The sequence below is a fragment of the Trachypithecus francoisi genome, unplaced genomic scaffold (genome assembly GCF_009764315.1).
Source record: "Trachypithecus francoisi isolate TF-2019V2 unplaced genomic scaffold, Tfra_2.0 Lachesis_group4, whole genome shotgun sequence".
In the NCBI taxonomy this organism is placed as follows: Eukaryota; Metazoa; Chordata; class Mammalia; order Primates; family Cercopithecidae; genus Trachypithecus; species Trachypithecus francoisi.
In genome coordinates, this window is record NW_022681469.1 from 8,047,220 (window position 1) to 8,069,786 (window position 22,567).

General features: G+C 44.1%; 1 protein-coding gene across 4 annotated transcripts in view; it reads right to left on the reverse strand.

The window, feature by feature from the left end:
* NUB1 (negative regulator of ubiquitin like proteins 1) overlaps positions 1 to 22,567 on the reverse strand; it is a 36,427-nt gene that overhangs the window by 8,386 nt on the left and 5,474 nt on the right. For 3 of the 4 annotated variants that reach the window (XM_033194727.1, XM_033194725.1, XM_033194728.1), the window contains exons 3-11: positions 20,049 to 20,216; positions 17,832 to 17,890; positions 16,102 to 16,172; positions 12,103 to 12,285; positions 11,832 to 11,926; positions 11,134 to 11,240; positions 3,166 to 3,352; positions 2,024 to 2,131; positions 1,100 to 1,252 (exon numbers count right to left, since the gene is read on the reverse strand). In XM_033194727.1, the coding sequence (XP_033050618.1) occupies positions 1,100 to 1,252; positions 2,024 to 2,131; positions 3,166 to 3,352; positions 11,134 to 11,240; positions 11,832 to 11,926; positions 12,103 to 12,285; positions 16,102 to 16,172; positions 17,832 to 17,890; positions 20,049 to 20,216 (1,131 nt within the window). The remainder of the gene's footprint in view (positions 1 to 1,099; positions 1,253 to 2,023; positions 2,132 to 3,165; positions 3,353 to 11,133; positions 11,241 to 11,831; positions 11,927 to 12,102; positions 12,286 to 16,101; positions 16,173 to 17,831; positions 17,891 to 20,048; positions 20,217 to 22,567) is intronic. The other variant, XM_033194726.1, reaches the window with a different exon arrangement.

The window sequence follows — 22,567 nt, forward strand, 5'->3', positions numbered from 1 at the left end:
TGTTGTAAAAGGAGAAACCCAAGCAGTCCTGGGACTGCTCACCATGGAATCAACCCACGAATCCACTCCCTCTCTGGCATCATGTAGGCAAACAACCATGGGGCTTTCCTGCTCCCATCCAAATACCCCTCAGGCTGCTTTTATCCTTCGGGATTATCCTAGTGTTTAGCAAAAGGGGAAACGAGGTAACATACATGTGAGGATTCTAGAGACTTCTGTGGCTGGAGTTTACAGCTAGAAAGGGCCTGTGAGATAATCTAGTACCAACTTCTTGTTTTGGCAAAAGAAGAAAAATGGTTCTCCTGCTAATATTCCACCATGATCTCCCTCTAGGCCTCAGTTATTTTACTACAGGACATACTGGATAGAATAAGGATCCTTCCAACTCCAAAATCCTAAGGTTTTCTTTAATGTACTTAATTGTTTCAAATGATTATAGTTTTTTAACCTGTGCTTTCATAATATAATCCAACTTGTTTCTATGATTTGACTTATGTTTCTAGGCAAGGATGCAATCCCCAACTTTAATAAAGACCTCATGAAAAAACAATTTTCTGTTTTTAAAATGACTTCCAGAAATACACTATGGTGTTAAGAGAGAAAGGGGACTGTTTGCCACCGCAGCAGGGAACAAAGCTAAGGAGGCCGCAGCATGTGAAAAATGATCCAATTGAAAAAGACAAGTTTCAGCCGGGCATGGTGGCTGACGCCTGTCATCCCAGGACTTTGGGAAACTGAGGTAAGCTCATCACTTGAGGTCAGGAGTTTGAGACCAGCCTGGCCAACATGGCGAAACCCGTCTCTACTAAAAATACAAAAATTAGCTTGGTGTGGTGGCGGGCACCTGTAATCCCAGCTACTCAGGAGGCTGAGGCACGAGAATTGCTTGAACCCAGGAGGGAGAGATTGCAGTGAGCCAAGATCGCGCCACGGCACTTCAGCCTGGACGACAAAGTGAGACTCTGTCTCAAAAAAAAAGTTTCTCCTTCCTTCCCAATGTGGAGTAATAAAGAGTTCCTTGTTATTAACACCTCCTGTGGGACTATCTTTTTTTGTTCTTTCATACCCAAGAGAGCTAGGGCATTGTGAAAGTGGGTACCTCTCTGCGGTTGGTAATATGAGTGGCCGCATGATCCACGTTCCCATCACACGCCCTCAGGCCAAGCCGGGCTTCCTGGGCAGTAAATCCCAACTGCAACAAATTGTCCACTTTTGATGGATCAATATATAGCTCTTTCAAGAGCTGACGTGCCTAAAGACAGGGAGATATGTAAGAATCATGTAACCATGGCAATACTTAAAGCTTAATACAAAGTTAAAGACTAAAAGAAATTAGATTGTGCCCAATGTGAATTAAAGGGCATCAGATTTTAGATAAAATCTCTAAACTAGGCCTGTTATTAACAAGTACAAATGGAAAGAGACCAACACTATCTCTACTCACATTACACAGCCTCAGCACAACACCAGGAAAGAGGCTAGGTGTCGTGGAAGTGACTGGTATCCACTTTTTTTCTGCAACAAAAGCCCCTGAATTTGAGCTGTGCATGTGGCATTTCTCACCCTCCCGTGCAGCTGGGTGTAGCCAGGTGGTGAAGTCGAGGTCAATGGCATGCAGCCACAGCGCTGGGTGCAGCTGCTGGGCCATCTCTCAAGTGGCCTGCTCTGGACGCTCTCTTGCCCCCTCTGCTGGCTGGAAGAGGCACTGACAGGAGCAACCTGGGACGCCGCGCTGAGGCTGGCGGGCTGCTCACTGCTTTGGCCCCCGCTCACCTCCAGACTGCAAGATGAGTGAGCCATAAACTTCTATCCAATTAAAGTCACTGTCTTTTTGAAGTCTCCTTATTACAGCATCTGGCTGTACTCTAACAAATACAAATATGTTTCTGGTTCAACATCTCCTGTGCACAGAGAAAGCACAGGCTTGTTTCTCACAAGTCACAAACTACTAAGTTAAAATCCTTAACTTCCGGGAGTGTTTTTTAAAAGGAGGTGAAAACGGCTACAACTTTATTTTTCTTACCTTGTTAAGATACTCACAAGCCTCTACATCATTTCCACTGTGATAGTTTCGGATACCTTGCAGTAAGTAGAGTCTTAGAAACAGTACTTTCTCTTTCCCACAATTTCCCTAAAATTATTGAAGAAAAAAAGGACAAAATTGCCTTATTTCTAATTACAGGTGTATAATACTCATATCTGTAATTCCCTTGGTCTCCAGAGGGGCAACATGGTAGTATTAAAACGTCTGTGGCTTCACTATGACTGATGGCAAAAGTGAAGCCCCTTCTTCCCCATCCCCTGTGGTACGACGACATTCCTCCAGACGTGCAGCACTCCAGACGTGCAGCACTCCAGACATGCAGCACAGTGGCCCTCCTGGTCAGCAGAGAAGTATGCAGAAATCCAAACCAGGTATAAGAGAATCTACATCAGCAGGATTGTGATGACTTGCGGAAATCAGAACAATCCTTACTCGAGCCAGAGCTCTTGAGCTGGGACTCATTCACTCTAACTGTTACTGCTGAAATGTCTATTTTCTGCATTTACATCTTGCAAATTAGACTCTACCCATATAAAGAAGTCCGCAGCTCTCTCCTGGTCAGGGTGATCACTGGTGGGGTTCTATGACTAGTAAACTGTGTTGCTTTGGGCTAAATGCTCACACACTAAAAGAGACAGCCAGATTTGTAAAACATTGAGCACTTTATAAATATATAGGTTAAGAAGAGTATACTGGCTGGGCGCGGTGGCTCAAGCCTGTAATCCCAGCACTTTGGGAGGCCGAGACGGGCGGATCACAAGGTCAGGAGATCGAGACCATCCTGGCTAACATGGTGAAACCCCATCTCTACTAAAAAATACAAAAAACTAGCCGGGCGAGGTGGTGGGCGCCTGTAGTCCCAGCTACTCGGGAGGCTGAGGCAGGAGAATGGTGTGAACCTGAAAGGCGGAGCTTGCAGTGAGCTGAGATCCGGCCACTGCACTCCAGTTTGGGTGACAGAGCAAGACTCCGTCTCAAAAAAAAAAAAAAGAAGAGTATACTGCATATACTACTATCAAAATGAAATCACCTTGTGGCAGTAGTTCAAATACTTTAACAGGAATAAACACAAATGCTAGAAATGGACTCAACAAGACATAAAATGAATTCCAGGAACATACTTTTATGTGGACCAGTCTCTGATGATTTTCTCCATAACAATTTTTAAAGCATTTCTGGGCCAAGTTTAATTTTTTTTCTGCATCATCAAGGCATTCCAGTTGTTCCAGGCGGAAGTAGCACCACACTATATCCAGCTGGAGGACGGCGTAGTTATCCACTGTGTCCAGCAGCTCCCTGCAGCACTCGCTGGGAAGAGAAGGAAAATGACATCATTGCCAAGCAGCATTGGAAACATGTTCAGCATCTGAAACCTTTTTGTAAATTACTGGAATTCTTTCCCAGTTCTTGGTATATGTTCAAAGGCTGACTGCTCTAAAAGAGAGATCCTAATGTTTAGGAAGGGAGCTGTATTTATAATCTCATCCTTCTAATGGGGGAAAAAAAGAGAAATCAGGGCTTAGGAATCAAAGCTGACCACCACTTGCCCCAGGACACACATGCAGTCCCTTGACAGGAAGGAGAACCCAAGGCCACTGTTTTAGAGGCCCTCAGCAAATACTGGGAAGACCATGCTTTAAAACTGTGACTTCCAATCCTGACTGCAAATTAGCATCACCTGGACCAGAGCAACATTCGTTCTTTCTTTCTTTCTTTTTTTTTTTTTTTTGAGACGGAGTCTCGCTCTGTCGCCCAGGCTGGAGTGCAGTGGCCGGATCTCAGCTCACTGCAAGCTCCGCCTCCTGGGTTCCCGCCATTCTCCTGCCTCAGCCTCCCAAGTAGCTGGGACTACAGGCTCCCGCCACCTCGCCCGGCTAGTTTTTTGTATTGTTAGTAGAGACGGGGTTTCACGGTGTTAGCCAGGATGGTCTCGATCTCCTGACCTCGTGATGCGCCCGTCTCGGCCTCCCAAAGTGCTGGGATTACAGGCTTGAGCCACCGCGCCCGGCCTCCTTTCTTTCTTTCTTTAAGAATCATTGATCCCACCTAGACCAAACATAATAGAAATCTCTGGGGGTTGGGCCTGGTTGTTATATTGCCAGAGTCTCCCCCGGTGAGTCTAACGTACAGCCAGGGCTGAACACCGCTTCTTTAAAGACGCCAAAAAAATCCCTACGTATTATGAATGCCTCGGCTGATGAAGGCTCGGACAAGACATTCATGTTCAACCACATTCAAGCTGAGGGAAAATCAATCCAGAAAGCGCCAGGCTCTAAGGGCCCAGCTGATTTCTGAGGGCCTGTGTGCAGGCAAAACGAGACTCTATCGGTGGCAGCAGGCTGAACCCAGGCGCAGAGAACGGAAGAAGGACAGCAACAGAAGTCAGCGTGCTCCAAGAGAAGTGCTGGCAAAGGCAGCCATCAAAGTGACTGATTTTAAGTTATGATTACCTTAAAAATTCCTAATGCCAATCTAGGTCTCAAGTCTTCAATAAGAATATTTGGAACCACACATTGTACATGAACAAGGTTTTATATCTTTGTGTTCATTGGTGTTCTACTAAAAATAAGACTGCTCTTGTATAAAACTACACAATCCACATGGCCTCAAGCTTCCTGTCCTGCCTATCAAAATATGCGTGGAATAATAATAATAAAAAAACCAAAAGGACTTTTATTTTGTCATTTGCCCTTTAAAACAGCAGTCTCCTAAAGAGGGCCCGTGTAGACAGTCCATTTGGGGGTGCGGCAAGAAAAATGTATCACGGCAGTATTTTTACACTTATTTTCATCTCGAGTCTCAACATTTCGAATTTCGTGAATGTTTGAGAACATATACACCACATTTTACACACATATGTGCACGTAGACACACAGATGTGGAGCTGGGTGAGGGGTACTTTCTCCAAATTTACTGCTCAGCCTGAGAACTTGACTTAGAAAAAGCAGCACTTGTGGATTGTGGTCTGATCTCACAGGCACGGTGAGATTTCCTGGCTCTGGACACATTCTGGTTCCTGTGACAGAAGAGTCTCCTGCCACTCACAGGAAAGCAATGGGCACGTGGCCGAACTTCTCCATCTCCTGCATGTTGCTTTAACAGGCTCATTCATGTTTTACTAAGCATCAGGAGCGTGGACAGAAATGGCCTCATGTCAGTTAAAAATAAAATCAATATGCACTTATCTCAAGTTGGACCCAGGATCGAGTATTTATTTGTGCAGCCAAAAAAAAAAAAAAGAGAGAGAGAAAAACAACAAAATGAACACACACACAAAAAAACCAAAGCAGAGGTCTCAGAGGGGTACATGTCATCCTTTCAGTTTTGAGAAATCAACACATTATTATATATAAAACTATATTTAAACCTGATCATTTGCTTGGGGAAAAGTGGTTTCTTTTTTTTTTTTTTGTTGAGACGGAGTCTCGCTCTGTCGCCCAGGCTGGAGTGCAGTGGCCGGATCTCAGCTCACTGCAAGCTCCGCCTCCCGGGTTTACGCCATTCTCCTGCCTCAGCCTCCCGAGAAGCTGGGACTACAGGCGCCCGCCACCTCGCCCGGCTAGTTTTTTGTATTTTTAGTAGAGACGGGGTTTCACTGTGTTCGCCAGGATGGTCTCGATCTCCTGACCTCGTGATCCGCCCGTCTCGGCCTCCCAAAGTGCTGGGATTACAGGCTTGAGCCACCGCGCCCGGCCGGAAAAGTGGTTTCTTAAAGCCTGGTATAAATGGAATTTAGAAGGCCAGGCGTGGTGGCTCACACCTGTAATCCCAGCACTTTGGGAGGCTGAGGTAGAAAAATCACTTGAACCCAGGAGTTTGAGACCAGCCTGAGCAACATAGAGACTGTCTCTAAAAAAAAAAAAAAAAAAAAAAAAAAAACTATAAAAATAAAAAATTTAGAGTATACTTTTACTTTTTTTATAATAATATTTTTTATATATTAGTCAATAACCCTATTATTAGCAGGGTTGTGGAGTAAAAGTGGAATCATATAATTAAGCCTGATGTTATTAGGAGGGCTGAGAGGGCTCCTGTTAGTGGTCATGCGCTAGGTTTGACTATATGGTAGGGATGAGTTTGGTGAATCATTAAGTGTTATCATGTAAATAAAGGCTTACCAAGAGCGTGAAAACATAGGCCTGAATTAGGGCAACTGCAATTTCTAGAATTGTTAGTGATATTAGGAGTACTAGAGCTAGGGGAGTTGCAAGGGAGTTACTAATTAATAATGTTAGTGGTATTTCCAATTAGATGTATAAGTAGATGCCCTGCTGTAATGTTAGCGGTTAGGCGTACAGCTAGGGCTACTGGTTGAATAAATAAGCTAAAATAAATAAATAAAATAAATAAAATAAGCTAAAATAAATAAAATAAATAAAAAAATAATATTTTTAAAAAATACTTTTATAAAAGTATTTTATACTTTTAATGCTACTTTGGTTTACAATTTTAGTAGCATTAATATTCAGCACTGTTGATACATTTTCATGCTGACAATATTAAAATAAACGTACAACATTTATTTAAATAAAATCTACTGAGCCTAGCTTTCAAAAAATAAAATCCTGGCCAGGCACAGTGGCTCATGCCTGTAATCCCAGGACTTTAGGAGTCCAAGGCGGGCGGATCACCTGAGGTCAGGAATTCAAGGCCAGCCTGGCCAACATGGTGAAACCCCATCTCTACAAAAATTAGCTGGGCATGATGGCGGACGCCTGTAATCCCAGCTACTTGGGAGGCTGAGGTGGGAGAATTGCTTGAACCCAAGAGGCCGAGGTTGCAGTGAGCCGAGATCGCGCCATTGCACTCCAGCCTGGGCGACAGTGCAAGACTCCGTCTCAAAAACAACAACAAAAATTAAATCCCATTTGAGCTTAAGTCAGTTATTTAACAGAAATTTATTATGTTTGTCTTACAGGTTAATTTTTTTTTTTTTTGAGACAGAGTCTCGCTCTGTCGCCCAGGCTGGAGTGCAGTGGCGCAATCTCGGCTCACTGCAAGCTCCGCCTCCCGGGTTCACGCCATTCTCCAGCCTCAGCCTCCCGTGTAGCTGGGACTACAGGCGCCCGCCTCCATGCCCGGCTAATTTTTTGTATTTTTAGTAGAGTCGGGGTTTCACTGCGTTAGCCGAAAAGGTCTGATCTCCTGACCTTGTGATCTGCCTGTCTCAGCCTCCCAAAGTGCTGGGATTACTGGCGTGAGCCACCGTGCCCAGCCTAAAATTTTTATGTTAAAGAAAGATACTAATTTCAAGAAAGGTAAGCCTGGCCGGGCGCAGTGGCTCACACCTGTAATCCTAACACTTTGGAAGGCAAAGGCGGGCGGATCACCTGACGTCGGAAGTTCAAGACCAGCCTGGCCAACATAGTGAAACCCCGTCTCTACTAAAAATACAAAAATTAGCCGGCAGTGGTGGTGGGCGCCGGTAATCCCAGCTATCTGAGAGGCTGAGGCAAGAGAATCGCTTGAACCCAGGAGGCAGAGGTTGCAGTGGGCAGAGATTGCAGTAAGCCAAGATTGTGCCACTGCCCTCCAGCCTGGGCGACAGAGTGAGACTCCGTCTGAAAAAAAAAAACCAAAAGCCAAACTTACCTAACTTTTTTCAAGAAAGGTTGGCTAAAAAGTCATTTTCAATTTTATTACTGGTTTTAAGGAATTGGATTATAGTGTGCTATAGTTTTTTTTTTCTGATATTTCTTGTACTTGGGGTTCATTAAAGTGATTGCATCTGGGGGTTTATAGTTTTCATCAAACTGGGAAAAATTGTGGCCATTTTTTTCTTCAAGTATTTTTTCTGTCCCACATGCGTCTCTTTCCAGGGACTCCAATTACATGCATTTTAGGCTGCCTGAAATTTTTCCACAGCTTGCAGATGCTCTGTTCACTTTTTCTTCTTTTCAGTCTTTTCTGTTTTCTCAGATAGTTTCTATTGCCTTAGTTAACATTTACTAGCCTTCTCTTCTGTAGCGGCTATGTTGCAGTTCATCCCACCTAATGCACTTCTCATCTTACATGTTGTACTTGTTCTCTCTTACATTCTGGTTTGGGTCTTCTGAGTGTCTCCCATGTCTTTATCCGACATGTTCAATTGTTCCTCTGCCTTCTCGAGCATATGGATTACAGTCACTGTTTTAATGTCCTTGTCTACTAATTCTATCTTCGGTGTCACTTCTGGATCGGTTGCTACGGACTGATTTTTCTGCTTGTTATAGCTTGCATTTGCTTGTTTCTTTGCATACCTACTCATTTTTCAGTGGATGCTTGCTATTTTTGAGTTGCTAAATTATTGCGGTTTGTTAGGGATGCACTTATTTCAAAACAGTAAGTTAAGGGTACTGCTGAGAACTAGCTTTTAAGCTTTGTTCAGTGGGGCCAAATTATGCCCGAGTACTGAGGCAACACCCTTCTGAAGATTCCATGTGATGCCCTGTGACTACCAAATTCTCCACTCTGGCTGGTGGGAATATGAACTATTCCTGGCCTTCTAGGAACTCTGGGGACTATTCCCTGCTTCTTTCATGTGGTACCTTGCCCAGCCCTGGGTGGTTTCCTCACACACATGTGCTGATCATCGCTGAGCAGAAGACTCAAAGGCTCCTCTGAAGCGGACACCCTCTCTCCGGCAGCTCGCTCCTCTCACCTCCTTGGCCTCCTGCACGCGCAGCTCCATGTCCTTAACTCCAGGGAGCACAAGGCTCTGCCTGGGTTTGCCGCCCTCCCTGCCCCGTAGCCTGAACCTTCTCCAGGCACTGAGCTCCCCTCATGTTTCCCCACCCCGGGGTCACCGTTCTGCACTGCCAGGAGGTCACTGTCTCATACTATTTGGGGAAAGAAACTGTTCTTGATCATACTACATACCATACTCCAAGACCTATAGTAGGAAGTTGTGACAGAACTTCTAGATTACTTGGAGAAGTTAGGAGGAAAAAATCAAATGGAAAAGGAAATGGAAAAACTGAAGTTTCCTCCATCTGCATTCTATTTGGCATTCAATCAGCTTGCATTACTGCTGATTTCGTTTATGAAAAGGGAGAAATCACACACACAAAAAATATGCTAACAAGTTGGCCAGGATAAACAGATGCCCAGAAAACAAATAACTTTCTCTACTTAGAAAGACATTGACAATTATTATTTCATTATTATATCTACTACTTACCGAACATGTGAATGTACCATGAACTGAAGATGTAGCAAAATTTTTATTCAGTGGTTCCCTGAGACCTAAAAATTATTTCAAGGATTTGTCCAGGGTAAAAAGATTGAGAGAGGCTCACACAGATGTATGAAGATCAACCATGTCTTTATAACTGCTGAAGCTCGATTATGAGTGTATATGGAAGCTCATTATACTAATTTTTACTTTTATGTCTATTTGAAATTTTCCATAATAAAAAATGAGAAACAACTATGGAAGGGAATGAAAAATTTACTTAAATTTTTAGAACCTAATTTACAGCCTGTTTACTCTGCACTGTTTGCAGAAGAGAACGAAACTAACATCCTTTCAGAAACAGGCAGAAACAGAGACCCCAGAGGCACCCAGCAGCCCTCATTCTCACTATTCCCAGCCCGGCCCCTCCCCTCCCAGTCCCTTCTTTGTGTACGTTAAAGTTGGGACTTGTTCACTTAGAACCCAAAGGCACTGACCAATGGAAAACTATAAATATTTGCATTCATCTTCTGGGAGTATACAGTATTATCTTGGGAAGGCACCAAAACAGAAAAGAAGTTAACACTAAATTTGTTAACTTTTGACCATTTTCAAAAAATCAAGTCTACTTTTCAAATGTTGAATATGTCTGCGTCACAGTCTCTTAGTACCATTTCCCATGAAGAGGAACCAGGACTCCTTGGGAAATTGCTGCTTCCTGGTCTGGGGCGTTAAATGCCCAAGATGAGCCTGGAGTATCTTTGGATTCCAGAAATCAGAGACTGCAAAGACTAGCAGGGTTGAGTCAAAAAAACACAGGGGCTGCCTGCCAGCCAGCGATGACCAATTTAAGCACGGAAGTTTGAAACACATCAAATGTTTTAAATCCATGAGTTAATAATGATACTTAAGAAAATGAAAAGAAAAAGAAACCTCTTCGGTCACCTTTGGAGGGTGACAGTGAAGGAACTCATTTATTTTGAAAACAAGAAAATAAGGAGAAAGGAACAAAATATTTTATTCTATCTTTCCTATACAAATTGTACCTCCACATATAAAATAACTGATGAGCAAAAAAAATTTTTTTCAGAATTCCAACAATAAATGCAGAAGGGAGGCCGGGTGTGGTGACTCACACCTGTAATCCTAGCATTTTGGGAGACCAAGGTGGGAGGATCACATGAGTCCAGGAGTCCAAGACCAGCCTGAGCAACACAGGGAGACCCCATCTCTATAATAATAATAATAATAATAAAAAGGCAGACACAGTGGCTCACATCTGTCTAATACCAGCACTTTGAGAGGCTGTGGTGGGTGGATCACTTGAGCCCAGGAGTTTGCGACTAACCTGGGCAACATAGTGAAACCTCATCTCTACAACAAATACAAAAAAATTATCCGGGCATGGTGATGTGCACCTGTGATCCCAGCTACTTGGGAGGCTGAGGTGGGAGGATCACTCCAGCCCAGGAGATGGAGGTTGCAGTGAGCTGAGATGGTGCCACTGCACTCCAGCCTGGGTGACAGAGAGACTGTATCTCAAAAAAAATAATAATAAGTGCGGAAGGAATAATATCACCATCATACAGCTCTTAAACAATGGATTTGAGGAATCATCATCCATGGTACCCAAAAACCATTAGGTGACAAGCTGACAGGAAACTTTATAATGGAAAGTTCCAACTAGCAACATAGCACATGTACAAAAGAAGAGAGGATATCCTACCTGCTTGAAAATTCTTTTCTTTACAGGGAGGAAAAGTCCATTAGAAATACAAAGGGAAAAAGAAATTCACCAGTCTACACCATAACTACTCTTTTACATTAACCACTGTCGTAGATGAAAGTCTGCAGTCTCAAGGGCATGGCAGGGTGCTCTGTATAGTCTGGGCCATCTTCCTTAAAGCTGGTATTCACCAAGTACAAAAGCGCCTACCAGAAATATTTGTCAGCGTCCAACAGACATGGCAAGGCTATTCCATATTCTTTTCTCTTCAGGAAAGCTCTGCCTTTCTCATGATATCCCATAGCTAACATAAGGGCCTAGGAAAAAATATGAATTTAAAAAACATCACTTTAAAATATAATGTAAAAAATTATATTAAAAGCATATTACTTTTCAAAAACCAAATAAAGTAAACGAAAACCCCACAGATATGTTTAAGATTAAACCTCTGCTTACCTATTCCAAATTATAGAACAGGGAAAGGGTATGAGGAAACAGGGGAGAGATGTCAGAATCACCTGTGGACTTTTCCCAAACGACACAGTTTCCTTGCCCTTATTCTGATCCATCCCTTAGGGGACATGGTCCTCTAGTAAAATAAACTAGACGAAAAGCACTGCCACAGGAAGCCGTGTGCACGGAAGGCAGTGGGTCGTGTCCTCAGGTATGTTGAAAGTCACTGCTCCAGGATGGTGAGGTATGACATTTTGTACTAATGCACTGAAAAGCACAGGGTGAGGCCCACTGGGTGCCAGTGCTCACCACATGGTGACATTTTCTGTTTACAAGGCTGGAGATGGAGCACTGTTTCCAACCCTTTACAACACTTCCAACATAAAGGAACTCAAAAACCACCCCTGCCCTGACAACAAATCTACGGACAGGCCACACGTTCTCAGAGTACTTACTTTTCTTTCTGATGCGGGAATTCTGATTGATCTGCCTGTCTGGTTAGCTATGTCTAAGTACGGTGTCATTTCTGGATCCACCACTGTCTCAGCTGCTGTAACAAAACCAAAAGGACCTCCATTAACTCAGTGTTAAACAGCTGTGATGATAACGACCTTAAAAATGTTAGGCTGTTGAGGTGAAACTCAGTGAGAGCCGTGATCCCCCAGGTGTGTGATCAGTGCTGCCCCTAAGCGTCTGAGAGGGTGACAAGCCCAGGGCTCTGGGTACCTCTCTGTGCCAGTATTTCTAGTCCTCTCTTGGTCCTCTGAATTTGTTTCTCTTTGAGTTCAGCCTCGTTTTGTTCCTCTTCCTCTAACTGGAAGTTTTTCCTCACATCCTCTTCAGACTGTTTTAGTTCAAGCACCATCGCTTTCACATTGTGAGCCACGCCTTGTTCTTCAAGGGTTTTCCCTATAAAAATCAGAATCGCCTATTACTTTAAAAAGCCATTAAGCTTACCAGGTAACAGTCCATTTTCTATGTTAAATGGAATTGTTTTTATTTTTGAGACAAGGTCTCACTCTGTCACCTAGGCTGGAGTGCAGTGACACGATCATGGCTCCCCGCAGCCTTCATCTCCTGGGCTCAAGCAAGTCTCCCACCTCAGCCTCCCGAGGAGCTGGGACTACAGGCCCATGCCACCACATCCAGCTAATTTTTTTTTTTTTTTTTTTTTTGAGACTGAGTCTCTCTCTGTTCCCCAGGCTGGAGTGCAGTGGCGCGATCTCGGCTCACTGCAAGCTCCACCTCCCGGGTTCACGCCATTCTCCTGCCTCAGCCTCCCGAGTAGCTGGGACTACAGGTGCCCGCCACCGTGCCCGGCTAATTTTTTGTATTGTTAGTAGAGATGGGGTTTCACCATGGTCTTGATCTCCTGACCTTGTGATCCGCCCGCCTCGGCCTCCCAAAGTGCTGGGATTACAGGCATGAGCCACCGCACTCGGCCATATCCAGCTAATTTTTGTATTTTTCACAGTGATGAGGTCTCACTATGTTGCCCAGGCTTGTCTTGGACTCCTGGGCTCAAGTGATCCTCCCACCTCAGCCTCACAAAGTGCTGGGTTACAGACATCAGCCCTCGCTCCTGGACAAAACGGAATTCTTAATCCTGCATACCGTCACACCACATAATTGGTAAAAATATGCCTACCTTTGCTTGTAAGTATGTCACTGTTAAGCAGTGGTTAAAATCAGCTAGCGACAACAGAATCAACTAAATTCATCATTTCTAATCTTCTTTATTCTCAGCCTAAGACCAGATCAAAGCAACAAATATTTGATAATCTACTACAGGGAGAACACTGTGCTAGACAACATCAATGGAAAATGAGAAAGTATAACACACCTCTCCTACCCTCTAGCTGGAAAAATAACAAAGCAATTCACAGCTACAAACAGGAAGCTGTACTGCAGCCTGCTGTCATGGTTAAAAGCAAAGACCAGCAGGGCGTGGTGGTTCACACCTGTAACCTCAGTACTTTGGCAGGCTGAGGCAGGTAGATCGCTTGAGCCCAGGAGTTCAAGACCAGCCTGGGCAACACGTGGACCCCGTCTCCACAGAAAATAAAACATTAGCCTGGCATGGTGGTGCGCACCTGTGGTCCTAGCTACTCAGTGGGAAGCTGAGGTGGGAGGATTGCTTGCACCTGGGAGGTGGAGGCTCCAGTGAGCTGCAATCGCACCACCACACTCCAGCCTGGGTGACAGATAGAGACCCTATCTCTAAATAAATAAATAAAAGCAAAGACTATGGGCTCCATCTACCGTTTTAACTCTGTGGCCCTGAATAAACTACCTGTCTTCTAGGCCTCAGTTTCCTCATACATAAATTGGAAATAAAGGGCAGAAATCAATGAAACAGAATGAAAGAAAATAGTAACAAAATCAAAAGCTGGCTCCATGAATAAATTAGCCAAATACACAAATCTAACAAAAATTATGTCAAAGATGCAAATAAACAAAATAAAAAAGGGTAAACATAGATGCAAACAGATTTTAAAATAACAAAACAATATTGTGAACTAAAAACACAAATGTAAATACATTTCTGGAAAACTGTAGCTGGATTTTCTTTTGAGAAATATGACAACCTTTCTAACATTAATACATAAAATAAAGGTCCATCAGTGGTTAAGCCATCTTGATTTAAAAAAAAAAAAAAGGCAAGGGTTGGGGGAGGTCACCAGATTTTAAGACTACAACAAAGCCACAGTAATAAAAAAAAAAACCCCACAGGTGACTAGGAAGAACAGAAAGTCTAGAAACAGGGCCCCCCAAAAAGGGTCACCACCAATCATTGGGGAAAAGATAGACTATGTAATGAATTATATAGGAAGAAAAATAAAGGAACCCTTAGACTGTATATAGAAAGGGGGACTCTGGACAGACTGAGGACCTCTTATAGATTAAGCTAATATTCAAGAAAATGTAGACTATCCTTGTGGCCCTGGGGTTAGGGAAAGGACTTCAACAAAACACAAATCATAGGCAATGGATTTGATGACACCAAAATCAAGGATTTCTGTCCAATGAAGGATGCCACAAACAGAATTAACAGAGGGATGAGGCAACAGTGAAAAGATATCCATGACATCTAAAATAGACAATGGGAAATTGCTAGAGACGACACTGGAAAGGAAGGCTGGGTAAGCTGTGAAGGGCTATCTTAGATCAAGCTAAGAAATGTGAACTTCATTCTCGAGGCCACAGGAACGCACTGAAAACCAGTGGGCTACAGGGCTTGTATGGATTGCTGCAATAGCTAACTGGTCTCCTCAAGTCAACTCATGCCACCTTCAAATACATTCCTCTACTACGTGACTTTTTTTTTTTTTTTTTTTTTTTTTGAGATAGAGTCTCGCTCTGCCGCCCGGGCTGGAGTGCAGTGGCCGGATCTCAGCTCACTGCAAGCTCCGCCTCCCGGGTTCACGCCATTCTCCTGCCTCAGCCTCCCGAGGAGCTGGGACTACAGGCGTCCGCCACCTCGCCCGGCTAGTTTTTTGTATTTTTTAGTAGAGACGGGGTTTCACCGTGTTAGTCAGGATAGTCTCGATCTCCTGACCTCGTGATCCACCTGTCTCGGCCTCCCAAAGTGCTGGGATTACAGGCTTGAGCCACCGCACCCGGCCCCGTGACCTTTCTTTTTTTTTGAGAAGGAGTCTCGCTCTGTCACCCAAGCTGGAGTGTAGTGGCGGGATCTCAGCTCACTGCAAGCTCCGCCTCCCGGGTTCACGCCATTCTCCTGCCTCAGCCTCCCGAGTAGCTGGGACTACAGGCGCCCGCCACCTTGCCCGGTTTTTTTTTTTTGTACTTTTTTTAGTAGAGACGGGGTTTCACCGTGTTAGCCAGGATAGTCTCGATCTCCTGACCTTGTGATCCACCCGTCTCGGCCTCCTAATGTGCTGGGATTACAGGCTTGAGCCACCGTGCCCGGCCCCATGACCTTTCTAAAACACAAACAGAATTGTGTATCACTCCGCAGCATACATGTCTTTCCATTTCTCTTAGGAGAAATGTACTAACACTGAGTAAGGTCATCTAGTTTCTCGTTTCCCAACAGCTGTGCTACTGACATCTTGGGCTGGTCAAGTCTGTGTTGTGGGGCCTGTTCTGGGCATTGCACGTTCAGCAGCATCCCTAGCCTCCACCCACTAAATGACAGCAGCACAACCTCCCCCGTCACCAAGTTATAACCACCAAAAATGTCTCCAGACAATGCCAAATGTCTCCTGGGTATTCAGTGTGGCCTCTGCCTGCCCCTCCCCATCCTTAAAAAGCACTCCCCTCCCCTCACTCTCCACACACAGCCACGCTGGACCTTCCTCAGTTCCTCAAATTCACACCATAGTGCTCTGACATAAGGCTTTCCGTCTGGAATGCACGCCGCCATGATCTCCCCACTGTCCCACAGAGCCTTCGCTCTTCTCGCTCAAGAAGGATTTGCTGGAACCGGCATCTTACACTCAGCACACCTCATGTTCCATTCTGTAACATTTTATCTAAGCTGTAATGAGTGGCTTTCTTCCCACTATCATAGAGCAGACAATAAATATCTATTGGAAAAGCTATTTTCTGCTTTACATTTTTATTTTAGTAAACTTCTAAATCAGTTTTGGATTATAATTGGAATAAAGCTACAAATTTTTGAAAAGCCAGTGAGGAAAAAAGGGAAGTTATTATTTCTATATTTGGTTCACTGAAAAATTATGCATACTTTGCCATACATACCTAGCTGTAGTTGCTTCTTATTTATGACAATTTTGATATAATTTTCTTGAAATCCAAAGGTTTCAGCTATTCTGTAAAATAAAACCAGTGAAAACTGTAGGAAAACAAAATTGTTATTTATTATCCATTAAAAAGACTTTAGCCAGGCCCAGTGGCTCACACCTGTAATCCCAACACCCTGGGAGGCCAAGGTGGGAGGATGGCTTGAGCCCAGGAAGGAATTCAAGACCAGCTTGGGCAACAGAGAGATCCTATCTCTACAAAAATTTTTTTTAAATTAGCCAGGCCTGGTAGCCTGTGCCTGTGGCCCTAGCTGCTTGAGAGGCTTGGGTAGGAGGATTGCTTGAACCCGAGTTTGAGGTTGCAGTGAGCTATATTCATGCCACTGTGCTTCAGCTTGGGTGACAGAGCAAGATACCATCTCTAAAAACTAAATAAGTATTTTTTAAAAGAAGGCTTTAAGGCCGGGCGTGGTGGCTCAAGCCTGTAATCCCAGCACTTTGGGAGGCCGAGACGGGCGGATCACGAGGTCAGGAGATCGAGACCATCCTGGCTAACATGGTGAAACCCCATCTCTACTAAAAAAACACAAAAAACTAGCCGGGCGAGGTGGTGGGCGCCTGTAGTCCCAGCTACTCGGGAGGCTGAGGCAGGAGAATGGCGTAAACCCGGGAGGTGGAGCTTGCAGTGAGCTGACATCCGGCCACTGCACTCCAGCCCGGGCGACGGAGCGAGACTCCGTCTCAAAAAAAAAAAAAAAAAAAAGAAGGCTTTAATCATGATAGCTATTTTATACATTTTATCAGAAACACCCAGGATTTCAACTGACTGACTCACAAACATCACAACAAAGCCATCTTACTAGATGGCTATTTGAAACTGTAGGAGACAAGGTCCTTTTTAAACTCTGTTTTACTACTTGTTTCCTTAGGCGGTGGAGACCACAATGCCGTAGATCCATGTGAACAGGAAGCCCTAGTTGCACATCCAGAGAAAATCCACCCCCTATACCTTCTGTGGTCTCCTTGGAGGAGCCCATAACGGGGGCTGATCCATAGGATCTTCTACGCATGTGTGTTGAATGCCATTTCCTGAATCCACCCCTAACAGTCCTGATGTAGACCAAAGAAGGAAATGAGAAAAATCAGCTGAAGAAATACACCCGCTAGCTAACCCTGGAGGTGCTCCCAACACCATTTTAAAACATATAAGGAGATGAAATAACCCACTAGATCTCAAAGTTAGGATTTCACTAGTATGTGGCAGACAAGTGTGTGTGTGTGTGTGTATGTCTGTGTGTTTTACAGATGGGCCAACAGCCTGAAATCAGATAAAACACCATGCTGAAGGTCATAGCAAGCTACTGGTGCATTAGGGAAAAAAATAATAATTCAAAACTGATGAGCTAGTGAGTACCAGGTGTCTCCTGTTTATATCACTCACTCACTCACTCATTCAAACATGCACCCAGTGCCTACCACGTGATGGGCTCCCACCTGCTCGGAAATTACACCAGGAAATAGTGTTTGCAAGTCTTGAGCCCTCACTTTGCCACTTACCTACCAGTATCGGCTCTAATAAGTCCTTCAACCTCAAAGCCTCAATTTCCTCTTCTATAAAATGAGGATAATGCCTGCCCTACCTATCTTAAGAGGACGCTCACAGAGGATCAAATGAGCCAATACAAAAAGGCCCAGAGCACCTAGGACACAGAGCACACAGATACTCACTTGGACCTCAGTTCTCTCCCAGTGATGAGCAATCGGGTCTCCAAAAAGTTTTTCCTATCCTGTTAAAAATAAGACAAAGTAAAGTGTACTTGAATTTAACACACTTTGGAGAGATTACCCTGTGAAATCAGAAAAGCTGACGGCAGAGGATATAAACTTAGCTCACCGTTAAGAACTAAAACGCTGCCTGCCTAGAAGTCTACTGAACATAACCCAGCACAGGCTGACCCTGTGACCTGCACATCCTCAAGGGGGCGGCAGCGTGGCACCACCAGGCAGGGCTACTCAGAGGGGCCTCTCTCACAAGGCTGGACGTCTTTACCATTTCAGAACATTTCCACCATCCCTCAAAGAAACACCATGGCCTGTACCCCATTCACTCCCCTTTGCCCCCCAGCCCCTAGCAACCACTAATCTATTTTCTGCTGCTACAGATTTGCCTGTTCTGGACATTTCCTATAAATGGGATCACGCAGTACATGGTCTTTTGTGTCTGGCTTCTTCCCTAACTATCATGTTTTCAGGTGCACCCACGCTATGGACGCATCAGCACTTAATTCCTTCGCATTGTGAATAGTTTTCCGTCGTATGAATAGACCACATTTATCTATCCCTTCATCTGTTGATGGACATTTGGACTATTTCCATCTCTCAGCTACTGAATAGTGTTGCTATGACCATTCATGTATGAGGTTTTACATATTAATATATATGTGGGCGGCAAGCCACCCAGGTGCCCAGGCAAGAGACCGAGGGCACAAGCTGTTCCAGTATAATAAAGAAAATATGTAGAATAAGAATAGTTATACTAGAAATAGATTATAGATATGATTATATATATCATTAATTATTAGTTTGTGGTATTACTCTTTATTTCAATATTATAATAATCTTTGCTCTACAATTATAACCTAGGAAAAACCAGGCCATACAGAGACAGGAGCTGAAGGGACACAGTGAGAAGTGACCAGAAGACAAGTGTGTGAGCCTTCTGTTATGCCTGGACAGGGCCACTAGAGGGCTCCCTGGTCTAGCGGTAACTCCAGTGCCTGGGCAGGCCCCTGTTACTCAGCAGACCTTGGTCTAGCAGTAGCGCCAGTGCCTGGGAAGGCAACCGTGACTTAGCAGATCGGGAAAGGGAGCCTTTCCCTGGGGGAGTCAGAGAAGACTCAGCTCCACCACCTCCTGTGGAAGGCCTGACATCAGTCAGGCCCGCCCACAGCCATCCTGTGATGCTGTGCTTCAGTGGTCACACTCCTGTTTCACTTTCATGTTCTGCTCTGTACATCTGGCTCTGCCTTCAGATAGCAGTAGCAGAATTAGTGAAAGTATTAACATCTTTGATCTTTCTGAGAAAAGTATAGAAGAAATAATGACGTAAGCTGTCTCTCTCTCTCCGCCTCCGCTACCTAAAAGGGAAAGGGCCCCTGTCCGGTGGACACGTGACTCCTGTGACCTTATCAATCACTGGAGATGACTCACAGTGCTTACCCTGCCCCTTTTGCCTTGTATCCAGTAAGTAACAGCACAGCCAGGCATTTGGGGCCACTACCGGTCTCCGCGTCTAGGTGGTAGTGGTCCCCTGGGCCCAGCTCTTTTCTTCTATCTCTTTGTCTTGGGTCTTTATTTCTACCATCTGTTGTCTCCACACACGAGGAGAAAAACCCACAGACCCAGTAGGGCTGGACCCTATACTCTTATTTCTTCTGAGAGTGCTGGCACTGATCAGTCCCAAGAGACTCTGGGTGCCTTGCCACAGTGACATTTGTAGATGCAAACTACCTGGCCATGGCAATGAGAGGAGGTGACCCCACCCAGATCTCCTCGGCCCTGCTTGAGCACTCGGCGGACTGCCCTCTGACCTCTACTGGAACAGGAAAAGGATGAAGCCTTCTGTGCTGTGTCCTCCTGCACAGGCATCTAGGAAACTTGGGAGTCCTTTATTCCCCGTTACTTCTCAACATTCGCACTCTAGAAAGGATCAGAATGTGACATACAGCTCTGTGGCGTTTGAGAGGCCCAAGCGGGTCCCTACCTTGGGAATGTTCCAGTTTAAGAATCTGTAACATTAACTTTTAAGTTGATAAATTGTTCAATATGTAAAGTCACTTAAAAGAATTCTAACTTTGGATTGTAACCTTCCAAAAAACAACAATTTATTTGATCACATCACTAACCAGACATTAGTGCCTACTCAAATTTAGGGAAATTACTCACTTTTTTTAGTCTTGGTGGTAAAAACACCTCGATTGTAGCAATTCCCGTTGTTCTATAATTTTCATTTCCTGTTCCACGCTCAATTGCCTTGCAACGTATTTCTTCTATCATCTTTTCTACTTCATTTTCACAGCATTCTAGTTTGTCAGAGTACTTCTTAGCAAGGTCCTATCAAGAAAAATCAGAAAATGCAATACTGACTTAAAAAACAAAAAGGCAAAATATAGAAAAGGGCATGAAAGACTCTAAGGCCATCAACTCTGATGAGCGGAGGTCACCCCGTTACACTGCAGTCCACGCTGTGGCTTAACATCTTGAGAGATGTGGAGTTTAGAGAGTCCAGGAAAAAGTGAAAACATTTATTTGAGACTGGGCGTGGTGGCTCGTGCCTGTAATCCCAGCACTTTGGGAGGCCAAGGCAGGTGGATCACTTGAGGTCATGAGTTTGGGACCAGCCTGGCCAACATGGTGAAACCTCATAACTACTAAAATACAAAAATTAGCTGGGCATGGTGGCATGTGCCTGTAGACCCAGCTACTCGGGAGGCTGAGGCAGGAGAATCACTTGACCCAGGAGCCAGAGGCTGCAGTGAGCCAAGATTGCGCCACTACACTCCAGCCTGGGCGACAGAGCAAGACTCCGTCTCAAAAAAAAAAAAAAAAAAAAAAATTTCTTTGATAAATGTTTTCTACCCACAAATAGTAAAAAAAAAAAAAAGAAAAAAAAAGGCTCAACAGAAAAAGTAAAAATAATTGAGAATCTTCTAAGGGGAAGAAAAGGGTTGGCTATGACTTACGTGACTGCAATCTATTTAAAAAGTATAGTGAACTGTTCAACTCCACTAGAGGGGAAAACGAAAAAAAAAAAAACAGAAAATATTCCAATTTTTCAAACTTGTGAGAACAAACCAAGTTGGACTTAAACAATTTTCTTAATGAAAAACTGTGAATCATGGGCACTAGCTGTAAAATTACTTGTCAGGGAGAGCTTTAGAATTGAGAAAAAAAGAAGATTGAAAGAGCTCAGGAAACGATGAGAACCAGTTACTACTGAGAACAAAGTCATTATGGTTCCTCCCCAAAAGAATCCAGATGAATATCTCTAATCCAAAAATCTGAAATCGCCAAAATTCAACATCTGGAGATGCTAAAAGGAAATGCACATGGAAGTATTTTGAATTTTGAATTTTCAGATTAGGATGCCTGACTAGTAGGTATAAAGCAAACATTCCAAAATCCAAAACACTTCCAGTCCCAAATAATTCAGATACGGGATATTCCTCTCAATCGGTATTTGCATTTGAGGTTCAATGTTTCATTAAACATCTCATAAAACAGTAAACACTTCAAAAAACCCCAAAGGTCAAGGTTTCATTAAATTCATAATGTAGTACCATACAGTACATAAAAATTATGGTGTAAGCATAAATTTATGGCAGAAGAGATGTTCACGATATATGTGAAGTTGGAAAACTTTATAGATAGGAGTATAGGTTGGGTGTGGTGGCTCATGCCTGTCATCCCAGCACTTTGGAAGGCAAGGCAAGAGGATTGATCAAGCCCAGGAGTTCAGGACCATCCTGGGCAACAAAGTGAGACCCCGTCTCTACAAAAAATAAAAATATATTAGCCAGCCGTGGTGGCATGCACCTGTAGTCCCAGCTACTCCCAAGCCTGGGGGAGCAGAATCGCTTGAGCCCAGGAGTTCGAGGCTGCAGTAAACTATGCCCATGCCACTGCACTCCAGCCTGGGCAACAGACAAAGACGTTGTCTTGAAAAAAAAAAAAGAAAAAAAATGTTTTAAATAACATAAACCTCTATATACTTTTTTTTCTTTTAGAGATGGGGTCTCACTATGTTGCCCAGGCTGGAGTGCAGTGGCTATTCACAGGTGGGACCGCAGCATACTACAGTCTACAACTCCTGGGTTCAAGTGATCCTCCTGCCTTAGCCTCCTGAGTAGCTGGGACTACAGGCATGTGCCACTGGGTCCAGCAATACTGTTTTTTAACAGTTATGTAGGAAAAGAGGAAGAATATACCTATGTCAATGACATTTGATGTATTTTAAAAATACATTCTTTATATATTTGTATTTATATATATACTTTTTAAAACCTAGGATATATATTATAAGTACTTTAAAAAAAACTTTCGGCCGGGCGCGGTGGCTCAAGCCTGTAATCCCAGCGCTTTGGGAGGCCGAGGCGGGCGGATCACAAGGTCAGGAGATCGAGACCATGGTGAAACCCCGTCTCTACTAAAAATACAAAAAATTAGCCGGGCGCAGTGGCGGGCGCCTGTAGTCCCAGCTACTCGGGAGGCTGAGGCAGGAGAATGGCATGAACCCGGGAGACGGAGCTTGCAGTGAGCCGAGATCGCGCCACTGCACTCCAGCCTGGGCAACAAAGCGAGACTCCGCCTCAAAAAAAAAAAAAAAAAAAAAAACTTTCTATAATTTTCTAGAAAGCCTAACTAGTGAGGATTTCTTTCTTTCTCCTGTCACCAGCCAATTCTGA